We start from the raw sequence: 16,000 nt of genomic DNA, 5'->3' as shown, positions 1-16,000 counted from the left end.
GTTTATTTTTGACTGACTAAAGTTATAACGGGACACAGCTAGACCTTCAGTTGCTAGATCTTGCAACTGAAATAGTGACTAAAAACATTCTTTACTTTTGTTTATAAATTACAAATAATTAAAATATCAACATCAATGTCAAACATCTCTCACCAATCTTTTACAAACATTTAAAAAAATGGACTGTCTCTATGGTAACTGTCTCCAATGCCCAAACCCAACAGCATCGTTTACACACGCGCACTTGTTTTAGATACATATTCATGCTCATTTAAAAGAGTTCCGCTGCTGATTTACATACCTGGATTTATTGAAACTTCACAGTCTGCTCGCCGGTGCTTTCACGGGGACGATCAGGACAAGAAAGCTAATAAATAACCGGCGAGAGAAGGAAAACACGGCGTGTCCCGTGAGCAGAGGCGCGCGCTGGTTTGTTTGAACCGGAGTCGCGTGGCGGCCCGGTGTGTGAGTGTGTCTCGCGCACAGACACTCCCCCTCGCACAGCTCGGTCAAGATCTTTCTCTCCTCCCTCTGTGAAATGCTACTATAGTGAAATGTTTAACTTATGAATATTAATCAGGTCACGATTGCGTTCACGTATCTTATCAATATTCATGAGCCAATCTATCATCCTCCATAGGTAATCGATTAGCCTACACACTTGCGAACGTTTGCCTTTTAACCAATCAGCCAGGCCTCCTGGACGAACGTCATGCGAGTAATTAATATTCATGAGCCAAGCTCTTTCATAGTCATAGTCAAATCAATTATTTCAGTCACAAAGGACGTCTTCATTCTTTAATGACGACCACTTTCACCAAAAAAAAACACTTCCTGGTCAGAATGAATGTAAAAGATGCTCTATCTAACCCAAAGTGCTAGTTTTGTCTGACCTGGTCCAAATGGATGTTATTTTTTTGAAGTAAATTGAGCACTTAGTAGACCTCTAAATGAACAAACGCATGAATAAACGCTTCTGTGCTGGTGAATGAACACTCTCAGGAAAAGAGTAGGCTATAAAAAAACAGACAAAACAAAAAAAGTTTAAAATACCCTGTTATTGTAGACCTGATTTTTTCAACTAATCACATACCAAACATGTCTATGATAAATTAGGGTTGTTGCTAAATTTCACACGAGTCCTATTTTAAATTGCGTTTTTCTTAGTGCATACTGCCCCCTGGCGGGGACACGACTGTGATATTTTAACATGCATTTATTGACCACAAGATGGCGATAAAGCACCGACACGAAATGACATTCTGAGGTTACAATAATTCATAAGGGACAACTAAATTCATAAAGGTGAAATGCGTTTTTGTTACTTGAAGAAACGTGTTTTTTAGACATATTAAGCCAATCATTTTTCTTTATTTTAATAATGGTACTGATAAATGTAAAAGTAAATATTAAACCACACTGAGCCCAGCTTGAGATTTGATGATTTATTAATAAAGTGAGATCTTAACAATAGTTCCCTTTCCCCTCTACACACTTGGGGTTCATCTTGCGCTGCTGAATTGTACTTTCTTTTATTATAAGGTCTTCACCATGACTGTAAGCAAACAGAGCCCTGCTGAACACTGCCACTACTGTAAATATTAACTTAATGATATAAAAAAATAAAAAACGAACAAAAAAACGAACATTTGTACATCATTTACATCGGTATTCATAAAGCTTACAAGTCCACACCAGCAGCAGTCTTTGTCACTCCATCCATCAGAGGGGAAGCCAAAGTGTGTGTGTGTATGAAGAAGAGACTGATGTGTGCATGTCAATTCAACAGGCCATACATTCTTCTAATAACAACAGTCCCATGACAATGTTTTAGTAAAAAATGTGTGGTATAATAACCAGGGGCGTAGCTACACCTATCTGGCCACCTCTGTTGTGCGAAGCAGTTTTAAGATATGTGTCGTCGGAGTTTACGGAGTGCTGCGCAGATCGTATGCACTGAAAGTAACGCGAGAACATTACTCTCGCGTTAATATGATGTCATACGCTGACGCACTGACGCAAACAGTCTGATCGCTATGGCTGTACAGCTGCTAACCGCTTCGTGACAGTGTACGGTCTGTGTACCATGGAAGTTCATCGCGAGCAGAGGGATCGGGTCAGTAAAATCAGTCTTGTTTAACTGGATTTCATTCATTAATTACATTTTCGCGAAAGTTTAAGTTGGGGTACTGCAGTGTTTATTTTCTAAAAAAAAATGCTAACTTACTGCAAATGATAGCTAGCAAATTATTTTAAAATAATGTCAGCACATGAAAGCATTGCAAATAAATTGTTTACTTAACGTTCTTTGTGTACGGTTTTGACCAGCAAACTATGTGTAATGAAGAATTGGTGTAAATTACAGTTAAATAATTTCTGCCTGTAAGGATTCTTTGGTCGCCCTAATAAAACCACTGGGTCTTACCTGGCCACCTCTAAAAACGCCCCTGAAAATAACACTGAGCCTGTGTGTGGATGAGTGCGTGCTTCATTTCTTGTACTGTTAAATGAATGTCTGTCTGTGGATACTAAAAAACGGTAGAAATACAAGCATTAATAAGTGCTCATATAACAAAGCAGCTTTAGAATGATAACTTTAACCCCCCTGGCCCATCCCAACTACTATACTGTACTATACTGTATATATTTAAATGCAAAATACTGTCAATGTCAGTTAGTGTTATCTGCATCACTTTAATTTTATGGCACATTTCTCTCTCTCTCTCTGTGTTTATGTGTGTGTACAGAGTGCAACAAGCATTTCCTAAAGCTGTCCTTTATCGTTACATCTCAACGTATTACAAACAGGCACAAATAAATCTAACACGCACATAGAACTAAACTATGCTAGATTATGGGCTGGCATTACACTTGGTATATTGTCCAGTTATATCATCTAATATCACTGCTCTCAGAACCGCACACACAACCCTACTAATAACAGGCTGGAGGTGAAATTATTTTGGCGTTTTTAAGCCAATCAGCATTCACATGCTCTTGTTTTGTGTTCTTGTCAATAGTCTACTCTTCATCTACAGTCCAACAATAAGAGCACAAGTGTCTTTGTGCACAGCACAAACATGAAGGGCCATTATTATAACAGATATGTTTTAAATCATATTTTCTCATTGCTGCCCATTAATGACTTCACAATCAGTCCAAGGCAAGAAGGTCAGACTTGCCAAAATCATCACATTTACAAACTCTTAAAACGTGCCGTTCATTATACCGAAACAGAAATCAATGTATTATTCATTGCAAACTGACCGTAGACGTGATTAAGGGGGCGGTCAAATCAATATAATGAGATGTGAGGTGAATTTGTTTCTGTTCTGAAGGAGGGGGTGTGAATATTATGTTCAGTTTTATTTGGCTTATTACGTTTTAATAACAACACTGTGTGGGAGCAGTTTTCAACTTTCTACAACATCTCTATATAACAAAAGCAACTTAGATTTCCTCTAAAGTTTACAATATAAAATTCAAGTGCAATTGAAGCTCCAAATACTAGTTAAACAACTTACACGCAACTAACTCTCGTACTCTTTGTCTTGTAACTTTTCTCTCTGGCTCTGTCATTCATTTTGACTCCTTTCTCCAACGGTTCAAAAAGGAAATGTTAAGTGCACCCAGGATTTTAAAACCCCAATGCACATCAGGGGCAGGAAAATCCTCTTTTCAACAACAATATATATACGTGTATGTGTGTGTGTCCTAATATGCCATAAGCCTGCCCAAAATTGTGTACGCACACAAACACACACATATATATACATAGATACATTAACAAATATATACTGTAGATATCAAACATTCAAAAAGGGCTTTTTTGCAAAATCAAGCACATAAATACTACAAAACGAAACTGGGACAGATAGAAAAGCGCATAGAAAATTTGAGAGGGAAAAAATGGCTGAAGGGTTACCTCTTGCTGTCGCAGCGAGGCCTTCTGGAAGATAGTGGAGAAAAGAGAGAAACAGCGGAACAAGAGATGCACATGAAGTCGGGGTCAGGGACGTTCTATTTGTACGGCCGTAGAAACCTGGAGACTTTGGAGCGTAGCAGTTTGATAAAGGACCGTGGGAACATCTCCTTTGACTCCTGCACAGTGTATTTAAAGTAGTTATGAGGGTAAGCCAGTACATCAAACAGAGCTTTAATCAGTTTCTTATCCTGAAAGACAAAGAGAGACAAAATGAAACGCCGCCCACTTCATTTGTGTGTCATACGGTAGTGAAAATCTATTTTACTTTTAATATCTCCTGGTGGTTTTCCGAGGCGTAAAGTCGTCCATCTCGAACAATGTCCTCTATGAGTTGTTGGTAGTCCTCTGAAACAACAAACAAACATTGTCCTCAACAAAACACGCTGATATTGACTATAAAATGTATTTGACTATATCTTACCATCATAAGTGACGTATGGAACCTGAAATCCCTTTCCGCTATTACCCTCGTTAGACTTGAACTGTATCCACAGCTTCCGGGAACGGGAAGTGAAGGCGATTGGTCGCTCATACGTCTGGCACGTCTCATACGTTGTAATAGAAGTGGGCTGGGCTAAGAACACAAGAGAGGGGTTGGATGACATGCCCATATGCATCATTATTCGTTTTCATGAACAAAGTTGCATGCAAGCGTACAGCTCTTCCTCATGACGAGGACGTCTCCACACTCATCCTCGATAGGAAGAAAGATCTCGGGCACCACGATGAGAATGCGCCTCTTGTTCGGAGGGTTGATGTTCCAGACACAGTTCACGTTCGATGGATAGTCCCCAGGATAGTTGGGAGATTCGATGTAACCCATAAAATCTCCAAGCTCGCCTCCACACAGCTGGTCTACAGATGTTGCAAACAAACATATATCCTGTTTATACAGGAGCGCATGGATGGTGTGTGCATCTTTATGTTTGTCCTAATAAACTCTCTTACTTTTGCAATGGGAGACGTTGGTGGCTCCGTCGAAATCCGTGGTGGTGTTTCCAGGGCAGGTGATGCAGTAGTTCTGTCCGAACTCCGACTGGTACGTCCCAGCCGGACAACGAATACAACGGTGCGTGGTGGCGTTATAATGATGTCCAGGAGCGCAATGAACTGCACAGACAGACGGATGATAGACAGACAGGTCCAGATAAAACATGCTCTTGGGTTATTGTAATGCTCCGCTTACCTTTGGCTTCACAGTCTCTAAAAGACGTGCTGCTCATATGTTTGGTCATGAGTCCTCCTCCACAGGGGAAGCACCGCACACGGCCCGGCTCAGGCTGGAAGGTGCCCAGCGGACACGGCTGGCACGGCTGGAACCCATCGGTAGAGAACTGACCAGCGGGACACTGACCTACAAGCAGAGACAGAAGAAGAGTAATATTTCAATATTTATGTTATAATTGTATGTTTATTTCATTGTTGTATTAATGCTTTTAATTTTTATGAAAACATTCATTAGGGTGAACAGATTAGTCAATGAAAACATTATAGGAGGGCTTGCAATTACTTCAACTTCCACANATGTTTGGTCATGAGTCCTCCTCCACAGGGGAAGCACCGCACACGGCCCGGCTCAGGCTGGAAGGTGCCCAGCGGACACGGCTGGCACGGCTGGAACCCATCGGTAGAGAACTGACCAGCGGGACACTGACCTACAAGCAGAGACAGAAGAAGAGTAATATTTCAATATTTATGTTATAATTGTATGTTTATTTCATTGTTGTATTAATGCTTTTAATTTTTATGAAAACATTCATTAGGGTGAACAGATTAGTCAATGAAAACATTATAGGAGGGCTTGCAATTACTTCAACTTCCACAGGGGAGAGCCAAAAGTAAAATCTATCCATCCATCCATCCATCCATCCATCCATCCATCTATTCCATCCATCCATCCATCCATCCATCCATGATGGTTTAATCCTTCATAAAATATCTAAAATTTGCATGACAATCTGTAATTCTGGGATTTTTCGACCCTGAATTTCAAAATGTATTGATTAGGTATGAAACGAGACACGCCCCAATAATCAATAGGTAAGTCATTACCATCCCAAAGCCAATCATTGATTGAAAGTTACTGTAAACATCTGTATCCACATACACAGAAGGACACACCTCCACACTCTGAGACGTTCTTGGCCCCTTCCATCCCCTGGCCCTCCGTGCTGGGACAGGGCTCGCAGGACAGCTGACCTTCTCTGTCCTGATAGGTTCCTGGAGGACATATGATGCACTGTTCCTGTTCTCCGCTGTAAAACGTGCCCACACCGCAGCTGACTGAGAGATGCACAAACACACGATGGCATCACACAAACACATAATGCACAAAATAAGACAACAAGAGCAAGAATGCTCACCACATTTCCCATCTGTGAGGACCTGTCCTATACTGCAAGCCTCGTTTTCCTCCATCTGCCGCACGGCGTGCTGCGCCACCTCGTACGCCGTGCCCGAGAACTGAATGTAAAACTGTTGCCGGCTGATGGACTTGCGCAGCGTGCGCATGGCGCTCTGCAGCCTCTGTTTGGTCTTCTCACGCACACAGTCCACATTGCACGATTCTGAAAGAGAAATTGATGAGGTCAAGACTGCGACAGACATGAAATAACTACACGTGCAGTTTTAGCGTTACCCGAGGCTTCTTCTTCTTTCATTTCCATCTCGAACTCTGCGGTGATGTGGGAGACTTCTTTGGACGGAGACTTGCGGCCACGGCGGCGCTTTTTGGAAGAGTCGCACTTCAGATTCACAAATGTCACCTGACAGTCATCCGTGCAGGGGAACTGACCAGCTGAGGAGAGGGAAAGAAAAAAAACATTTACTGCACATCCCTTTATGTAAACATTTTATATGTTAAACATGTTGTCTATTCGTCTCACCCTGAAGGCTCTGCTTTCCCATGTCTCTGGGTTTCTCCTTGTTGCGGGGTCTCAGGTGGCACTTGGCGTCTTTGATCTTAAAGCGAGTTTTCTGCTTTACAGGCTGGGCCAGCATCTCTGATAGACAAAAAAAGGCAAAGTCTCATTCGCAAGGATTGGATATTGGATAATAAAACATTGGATAATAATCACGGAAAATCACAAAATATGAGCCATTTTCATATTCCAACATTCAAACGTACTAAATCTGTAGACCGCAACGATCTGAACGAGCCATTCCAAAGTATTAAAAATCTACTTGAGAACAACGGGTCCAAAGTACAAAAAATTAAATAAACAAAGAGAATAAATGAAAGTGGGAAATAAAGGGTCGGGAGTTGAAGGCTAGAACAGACGTCTCGTGTTCTTCTAGAACCATCTCTACGGTTCCTGCGGCAGTTTTGGGCCCAGCAGCGATGGTTTGGTACTGAACCTTTCGTCGTTCTTTTCAAAGAGCTTGAATGGCGTGTAACCCGTGCGCAGAGGCCCTCAGGAGCCGCTGCGGTAGAATCCCATCTGTGTATTTCAAATCTGTCAGCATGTAGACTCGCAGCCAGCGCAGGGTCATTTACTCAGGTTCACGCCATTGCCGCGCACGCCATCCAAAGCAGGAAGCAGCGCAAGGTTTTTTTGCATTTATAACATTTTATTTTATTTAAAAAATAAAGTTTTATGCAATTTTTATATTTCAAATTGAATTTGAAATATTTTCTTTTATAATTAAACTTTCTTTGTAAACACCACTGCTGCATTTATTCAATTTAGTTTTTTAATTAAATTATATAAATTAAATTTGATTAAATAATATAATTAAATGTATTCACTTTTATTTAACATTTTCATTTGAAATTTAATTTTCAATATTGTCTTTTTACAATTTTTTAAACACCACTGATACATTCATTCAATTTTTTAAAATAAATTAAATAAATTGAATAAATTAAATAATTAAATTAAATGTATTCCTTTTTAGTTATATTTTTATTTAAGATTGTTTATTTCAAATTTAATTTTCATCATTTTTTTGTATACAAACAAAAGATATTAGCTTTGTATAAACCATAGAAGTCAATGGTATCAACTTATTTAGGTAAATGTGTGTGTGTGTGATACCTGTGCAGGTCTGAAGGGAGCTACTGCTGGTTGTGGTGATGTTCTTCTTCGGGACTTTACCTGGCTGGACAGGTACCCCACAGCTCAATGTGTAGCTGTTCTCAGAGTCTAAATCAAACACATACACACATTCATTTGAAAAGCTTAACAGATGTTCCAGGTGCTGCACCTGAGAAATGTTGTCGTGTGTGTGTGTGTGTGTGTGCGTGTGTGCGTGCGTGTGTGTGTGTGTGCGTGTGCGTGTGTGTGTGTGTGGAGACGGTTGGCTGTCAGAATGTTGTAATGTTGTCTGGAGAGCCATTGGCCTGACTTTGGCCTTGCCACAAATCATCCAATGGCAGGCTGAGTATTTCTGTTGGCATGAGACTACAAGCCCCGGGTGAACGGGATTAAAAGAGGTTTTATACAACTTTAGTGCTCACTGTGTGAACCCAAGGAAACTATTAACACACACATACAAAGAATCCAAGAGTCATAAACACAGTCACTCGCAAAGTACTAAAACATACTAATATACTTATTTTCACATGCATGCTAGTTACAGTAGAATTTTTATTACATTATTTGTTGCTTTACCAAAAAACAATCAACAATCACTTAATGCACTTGCTGCAATATACCATATTATACGTCAGTTCTCTCTGGTTCTCGAATCTGATTGGCTGATAGCCGTGAGATATTCCACCAGGATCATCACGGGAACTGACCGTTGAACCGCTTCACTGACTGTTTGTATCACTCCGCCACTAAACTAACTCGGATCATGCTGTCCTCGCAACTGCGTTACTCTGAAGAAGTTAGATTGCTTGCAAACAAACACACAAAGCAGTTTATTCTTTCCAGAACTGGCATACAATAAACAAGATATGAAATGACTAACTGCACATTAATTCGTTTGGTATAGCCGACATATAAACGCGTGCACTGCGATCTGCACATGGGTGTACATGTGATGCGATGGGACTTTCTTTCATTATCATTATATCGATCACAGTTTAACTTCCAAGAATCAATATTGTGTTAACACATAATATGTACCCTTACAGATAGTAAATAAACCTACAGGCATATCTTTCTCCAAGCAAAGATTGTTCGCGTTGTGAACCGAAACTATTACAGCGAGTGTCTCGATCAAGATCATAGAAAAGCGATTAACACATTCTCGGTGAGTTGCCTTTTAAAAGTCTCTCTCAGCACAGCGCAAACTTAAAAGAAGTGATTGTTTGGACTTGGTAGCGGAGGTTTAACTGTTATGCTGGGCTTGGATTCGTGGCGGAAGAAAGTAGTTCCCCATTTCCTTTAAAACCGGAGGAGTTTAAAGACACTCCGACGTTGTTTCTGGTTTATCTACACACTTGTGCCGTCGAACTGATGTATAAATGCAATATCGCTCCCGTAGTCGTTTATGTAGTGTTGTTATATCTGCATGGCTGTGATTGCCTCCGGCCTCGTGCCTCTGGCCTAATCACAGCCATGAAGATATAAGAACACTACATACACTCCTACTCCAGCGATATTGCATTAATAACATAATATATTCATTTTAGGACACAAACTACTTTTTGTAGTGCGTTCTAGACATGTAGTGCATACTGCGGTTTCTGGGAGAGAATGTGACGCTTGTATAAGAGTCGTGAAGCAGACCAACTGCACGTTAGTGAACCAGAACTTCTGGAACGTCTGGAAGCTTCTAAAGTTAATATGTTTACACACATTCCTGTGAGCTGATGGCCCTACATAAAATTTGTCAATGACAACTTTTGGGCATCTTACAATATCTTAATATCTTTACAAAATCAGCCCACAGAGATGACAGATGTCCTTATGAAATACCGCCTCGACATTCCACAACATTTGCACAAGACGCTGTTTAGTCGCTTTCTCACGAACGTCAAAAATCATGCGACTGATGTCCTCCGGTTAGGTCCGCTGTACACATGTTGGCCGTTCGGGTTTGTTGACATTTATAGTTGATGATGTCAGTATGTTTCATCTCAATACAGCAACCAAGTGATTTACAGTAGCACCACATCAACTTGACAATAACTTGACAGTCTTCTTTTATCTGCTGTCCAACATATATAAAATATGCATGTAAGGTTAGATGTATTCTATTATTTACATTAAGCATTGTTTTGTCCTGCTTTCTGCAACCGAATGCACGTAATGCACCGGAGATGCAAACTGTGATGTAGGGTTTGTACCACTAGTGGGCAGCAGAGGGCAAAGACCCTCATGAAGATGAACCTGCGTCTTTGACTGTAAATTGAGTCTTTTGTCTATATAAATACTTTTTTTTCATCATATTTGCAAAACAGTAACTCCGAGAAACACCGCCGATAAATTTCTCCAAACAGTATAAATTCAAGTTAAGCATAAGTTTGGCTGAATTCACTAGAAATGATGCACAGCCAAGTACCAACCTGCCAGGAAGAGAGCGTTTGACGGGCAGGACAGGGCGCACACCTCCCCCCCACCTGTCTTGGTGCAGCTGAGCTGAGCACGAGGTGCCGACTTCCCATTCGAGAGGCATTTGACCGCCTCTGGGGGACAAACGTGGAAGGGTTACCATGGAAACGGCAAACATTATGGGATGGTAAAGAAATAGGACGTAGGGCCGAGGACTGAAGTGAGGACTTACCAACACAGTCTTTCTTGTTCCAGTGGAGCTTTTTACCAGGAGGACAAACGCAGTCGTAGCTGCCCTGTGTGTTCACACACCCGTGTTCACAGCTGCCGTTATTAATGCTGCACTCGTCAATATCTGAAACACACACACGGTTAGTCTATTGAGAAGCATTAAAGGCCACAACACTTTTCCCCTATTGTCCATTTTTTGAGTTTATGCCTCTGTGTTGCAGAGTTTTGTTTTCAGCTTTATTGTTGTTATATAATATATTAAAATGAGCTTTTATTTTAAATACATTTGTTAGGTGCTTATTTATTTACTCTTTATATATGTATATTATTTATTTTATTTAAATTTTGTTTAACTTCAATCAACTTATTGCTGAGGCAACATCAAATATTTATATACTTTAAAGGTGTCATGAATTAAGACATCAATTTTAACCCGAGCTTTTGTTATATAAGAGGTAATCGTATTCAAGCGAACATCCTGTAAGTGTCAGAACAGAAAACGCCCTTGTTACTGAAATTACAACTTTTATTGACACCAGGCCCAGCAAACGCCAGGTTCTGGAATGCACCTATAGGTTGAACACCGCCTCCACAGAAGAATATCAACGACTACTTCTCTTGCGCATGACAGAACTGAAGTAACACAAGAAGCGCAGAACCAGATAGAGCAAGCAAGCAATAAACATGCCGTTAAAGATCGCTAAATATTGTGCAGTACCTGGTTGTGGAAGAACACAGTCGCTGCATAACCTTCCATACATTAGTAATGAGTGGTTGAAGTTTACGTTCCAGCTCACGTGGGTAAAACATTGAGCGTTTGTTTGCTTCATTTCACCGCGGATTCCTTTGTGAACAAGGCACAGATTGACGCTGGATTTGCGGAGAGACTAAAATTAAAAAGCAGTGCTGTGCCGTCAATATTGAATCCGACAGGAATGGCGCAGCAATCATCTGTGAGTAAAACATTCTTGTACTATGCGTCACTGTTGCTTTGTTAGAGATCGCTTGATATGTCCTGATAATGTGTGACCTACCTGACGTGTCTAACCAAATTCACAGAAGGCTCCAACTAAGTTTACTACGCAGTGGGTGTTTACTTCCAAGTCTTCAATGCGGCACGCCCAGTAAAACCGAGCGTTTGTCGAGCCGGCCTCAAAACCCGGGTAGAAAATAGCCTATTACTTGATGTTTTTGACTGTAAAAACCACGCAAACGTCATAAGTAGACCTCACACAACAGTATAAAACAATAAAAAAGGCCAGTCCATGACACCTTTAAGTTTTTCAAATAATATTTCGGTCTTTTTTTTATTTCAGTTAACAGAAATCTCATTTTTTTAGTAAACTATAATAATCTGGAGGTGTTTAGAGAAGTTGAACTCACCTCCGCAGTGTGTGAGGCCGTAGAGACTGTAACCTTTGTGACAAACACACTCGAAGCTTCCCGGGTAGTTGATGCAGATGTGATCGCACGTCCTCTCGAAGGAACACTCGTCGATGTCTGCAACGGACAAGTGCACCGTTTCACACAGGCGACGCTGCTTTTTTAAAGCCATTTCATTTCTTGACTTAAAAGACAAAAAACATCTTGACTTTTGCTCTTTCGACAACTTTTTGGTCACGTTCGTTTACAATGAAAGACAACCAGAGGAATGACTGATGCCAACCATCATTATTGTTACCGGCCATTTTTTGGGGTTATTTAAAGCCTAAATGTGAAATGTTTGGAACTGCTGAAGACATAAGTGATGCCTCAAACCATGCGGCTTGTTTGGGATAAGAGCACACTATTACTTTTCTAAGCACTATGACTCTAAATTGGCTGGCGCATCATAAAATAAGAGATCAGAATCGAAGGTGAGACCCCAGTGGTATCTAAAGACCAGAATATCATGGAGACTTGCCACAGGCTCTTTTGACTTTCAAACCACCCAACAAAGCGGTGACAAGCTTTGCACGAGCAAGAATCAAATATATAAAAATCAAATTGATTTACTACCATCTAACTGGCATCAATGTTTTTCTGCTAGGTTGTCTGACGTGAAGTGAACAGAAAAAAATGAAAAAGATGTAGCTATAAAAACACAGTTTGACAGTTGCGGCTTCAGTGACTAATACACAAAAAGACAAAAGCACTTTAAGACACAGCTGGCACTGCCAAACCACGCGGCCTGAACGCTACTTTACCAACACACCCCTCATTGCCATCCAGTCAGTTTAAATAAACACACACGCACGTACACACGCCCAACAGACCGATAGCCAGGAATAGGGTGGTGTGGTGTTTTGGTTTAGCTTAATAAAATCATTTCTGTTTGTATTGCCACTCGTGCTACGACACGCCGTTCACCTCCGGTAAACTTGACTAAACGCACACATGAGCAAACGTACGCATATTACACAGCGCGCGACGCGCCTGCCAGCATCCCGGCCAAACTACAGAGAGAGCATGAGGTGCTTTTGATAAAAGATTATGTGCGCTTTTGCTACTGCCAGCAAATGTGTCCTTGAATTGCCCGGTGGCTTTAGTTAGTATACACTGTGTTATAGTTTGTGAATGATTGAATACTACATAGTGAATTATGGCTTGACTTTATTCTGTTCCTCATATAAGCTGTCAATCAAAGCAATCACAAACCTTGACAGGTGCGCTCATTGGTCAGGAGTTTGTGTCCTTTCTGACAGCTACACTCGAAACTCCCCACCGTGTTCCGGCAGAAATGATCGCAGCCTCCGTTATTCTCCAAACACTCATCGATGTCTGCGGAATAGAGAGAAAGAGAGATGATGATGGTGAAACGCCAAAAACACAGTGAAAACACTGTACGAGTATTCTCATAAACAGCTTTTTGGGTTTATAAACAGTTTTCCTAAAACAAGACATGCACACAGTCGCACAACATCATCTTAAATATATCACCCAAGCCCCCACAAACCCTATAAAAGCTTATCCCATCAACAAATGTGTAGGAAACTGTGTGTGTACGTGGCGACGTTTGGGGTTTCCTCTGCAGTTATTTAAGACGTAGCAAACACACGCTGGCTCAGGTTTGCTCTAATATTAACTGAACTGAGGTAGAACAGAAAGTTTCCACTGGGCTCGAGACCACAGATACACATGCTAACAGAACATGGACGGTATCATGGCACAAGGGGGCTAACATACACACATTTACATAAACCTACGCAGGTAAAACTACACAGATAAGACCGAGACCTGCAGCACACTACAGTAGGGATAGTTGATACAAATATCAAAATCCTGCCATCGTTTATTTATCCTCATGTCATTTAGAACCGTATATGACTCTTTCGTCTGTGGAACACAAAAGAAGATATTTTGAGAAACGTCTCAGTGGTTTTGTGTCCATACAGTGGAAGTCAATAGGGGCCGATGTTGTTTGGTTACCAACATTATTCAAAATATCTTCTTTTGTGTCCTGCAAAAAAAGTCACACATTTCTTTTTTTGGGTGAACTGTCCCTTTAAGATGAAAAATCTGAAACATAAGCCAGCATCTTCTGAGACCACTTGGGAAAATGATAATCGAGTATATCGAACATAACCATTTGAGTGTAGTTTTTAAATGAAGTTTGATTTGCAAAAATATATTGTCAATGTTCTTTAGCTATGATTTAGGCGGATGGTTTAACTGTTACCTGTAAGGTGGCACCAGATGTCTAAATGTTGATAAAAGCAAGTGCTTGTAAAATGAGGTCAGCTACCTACAGGAAGGGCTTTATCAAGTCTGACAGTCTGTTTCCTGTCTACCTGTCAGATGTAACACTATGGATCAATCGTGTCAACATGTTTCCACAACACACATGATTAGAGCAAGTAATATGATATATCACAGCTGTTGATGTACCGTAGCACATGTAATGGTTATGACAAATATGTGTTGTCTTTAAAGGCATAGTTCAACTAAAAATGAAAATTCTGTCATCATTTACTCACCCTCTTGTCATTCCAAACCTTTTTGACTTTCCTTCTTCAGCAGAACACAAAAGATATTTTGAAGGAAGTTGGTAACCGAACAGTGGTAGCACGCATTCACTTCTATCACAAAACCAGTGCAAGTGAATAGGTACCGTCGCAGTTAGGTTACCAACTTTCTTCAAAATATCTTCTTTCGTGTCATACAGGTTTAAAATGACAAAAAGCTGAGTAAAAAATGACAGAATTTTCATTTTTAGTGGTTTTAGGTGAACTATCACTTTAAATCTTTGTATCAGATTGTAGTTTAGGAATTTGTATATGCATCTTAAATAATTAAACAGCATGCTGATTTATTAACAAAAGCAACAAAATTACAGAGTAAGTGACATAATGGAATATTTAACAGTGATTTAACATTCACACTTCCCAAAACACAAACACACACACACACTTTATTCCAGTGGCTCCGGAGCGCGACGGGGGGCTAATGAGATTCCACATAATGAAGTTTAATGGGACTAAATAAGCTTTGTGTTTGAGCGAATACATTAAACAGTTTTCACATCTGTAAATGATAAAAAAAGTGGTGGGGAGAGAGTGGACAGGCTGAAAGTATTAATCTACATTGATTTGTAATAAGAGAAGAAAGAGCGTGTTTAAGAGAGCGTGTGTGAGTAAACAAATCACTCAGATATATCTGACAACGAAAGAAAGAAGAATGAATGAAAGAAAAAAGAAAGAAAGAAAGAAATAATAAAAGATAGAAAGAAAGAAAGAAAGAAAGAAAGACAGAATGAAAGAAAGAAAGAATGAAAGAAAGAAAGATAGAATGAGAGAAAAAAGAAAAACTGAAAGAAAGAATAGAATGAAAGAAAGAAAGACAGAATGAAAGAAAGAAAGAAAGAAAGACAGAATGAAAGAAAGAAAGAAAGATAGAAAGAAAGACAGAAAGAAAGACAGAATGAAAGAAAGACAGAATGAAAGAAAGAAAGAAAGAAAGAAAGAAAGAAAGAAAGAAAGAAAGAAAGAAAGAAAGAATGAAAGAAAGAAAGATAGAAAGAAAGACAGAATGAAAGAAAGAAAGATAGAAAGAAAGACAGAATGAAAGAAAGACAGAAAGAAAGATAGAAAGAAAGACAGAATGAAAGAATGAAAGAAAGACAGAATGAAAGAAAGAATAAAAAAAGAAAGATAGAATGAGAGAAAAAAGAAAAACTGAAAGAAAGAAAGAAAGAAAGACAGAATGAAAGAAAGAAAGACAGAATAAAAAAAGAAAGATAGAATGAGAGAAAAAAGAAAAACTGAAAGAAAGAAAGAAAGAATGAAAGAAAGACAGAATGAAAGAAAGAAAGAAAGACAGAATGAAAGAAAGAAAGAAAGAAAGAAAGAAAGACAGAATG

At 39.8% G+C, this 16,000-nt stretch overlaps 2 protein-coding genes across 3 annotated transcripts in view; both read right to left on the bottom strand.

The window, feature by feature from the left end:
* The window catches only part of mpped1 (metallophosphoesterase domain containing 1), a 31,281-nt gene extending 30,653 nt beyond the window's left edge, over positions 1-628 (bottom strand). Inside the window, exon 1 of the mRNA XM_057323524.1 lies at positions 302-628. The gene's annotated coding sequence lies outside the window, so the exon portion shown is untranslated. The remainder of the gene's footprint in view (positions 1-301) is intronic.
* A 739-nt stretch (positions 629-1,367) lies between these two features.
* The window catches only part of scube1 (signal peptide, CUB domain, EGF-like 1), a 55,645-nt gene continuing 41,012 nt past the window's right edge, over positions 1,368-16,000 (bottom strand). The window contains exons 9-23 of one of the 2 annotated variants that reach the window (XM_057323532.1): positions 13,300-13,422; positions 12,046-12,162; positions 10,664-10,786; positions 10,446-10,565; positions 8,023-8,130; positions 6,871-6,987; positions 6,624-6,782; positions 6,349-6,552; positions 6,107-6,268; positions 5,172-5,339; positions 4,934-5,095; positions 4,643-4,840; positions 4,407-4,559; positions 4,251-4,330; positions 1,368-4,173 (exon numbers count right to left, since the gene is read on the bottom strand). In XM_057323532.1, coding sequence (XP_057179515.1) covers positions 4,021-4,173; positions 4,251-4,330; positions 4,407-4,559; positions 4,643-4,840; positions 4,934-5,095; positions 5,172-5,339; positions 6,107-6,268; positions 6,349-6,552; positions 6,624-6,782; positions 6,871-6,987; positions 8,023-8,130; positions 10,446-10,565; positions 10,664-10,786; positions 12,046-12,162; positions 13,300-13,422 — 2,147 coding nt within the window. In that variant the 3' untranslated portion in view covers positions 1,368-4,020. The remainder of the gene's footprint in view (positions 4,174-4,250; positions 4,331-4,406; positions 4,560-4,642; positions 4,841-4,933; positions 5,096-5,171; positions 5,340-6,106; positions 6,269-6,348; positions 6,553-6,623; positions 6,783-6,870; positions 6,988-8,022; positions 8,131-10,445; positions 10,566-10,663; positions 10,787-12,045; positions 12,163-13,299; positions 13,423-16,000) is intronic. The other variant, XM_057323533.1, reaches the window with a different exon arrangement.

The sequence above is a fragment of the Triplophysa rosa genome, linkage group LG24 (assembly GCF_024868665.1).
Source record: "Triplophysa rosa linkage group LG24, Trosa_1v2, whole genome shotgun sequence".
Classification (NCBI taxonomy): domain Eukaryota; kingdom Metazoa; phylum Chordata; class Actinopteri; order Cypriniformes; family Nemacheilidae; genus Triplophysa; species Triplophysa rosa.
This window is presented reverse-complemented; position numbering and strand designations above follow the sequence as displayed.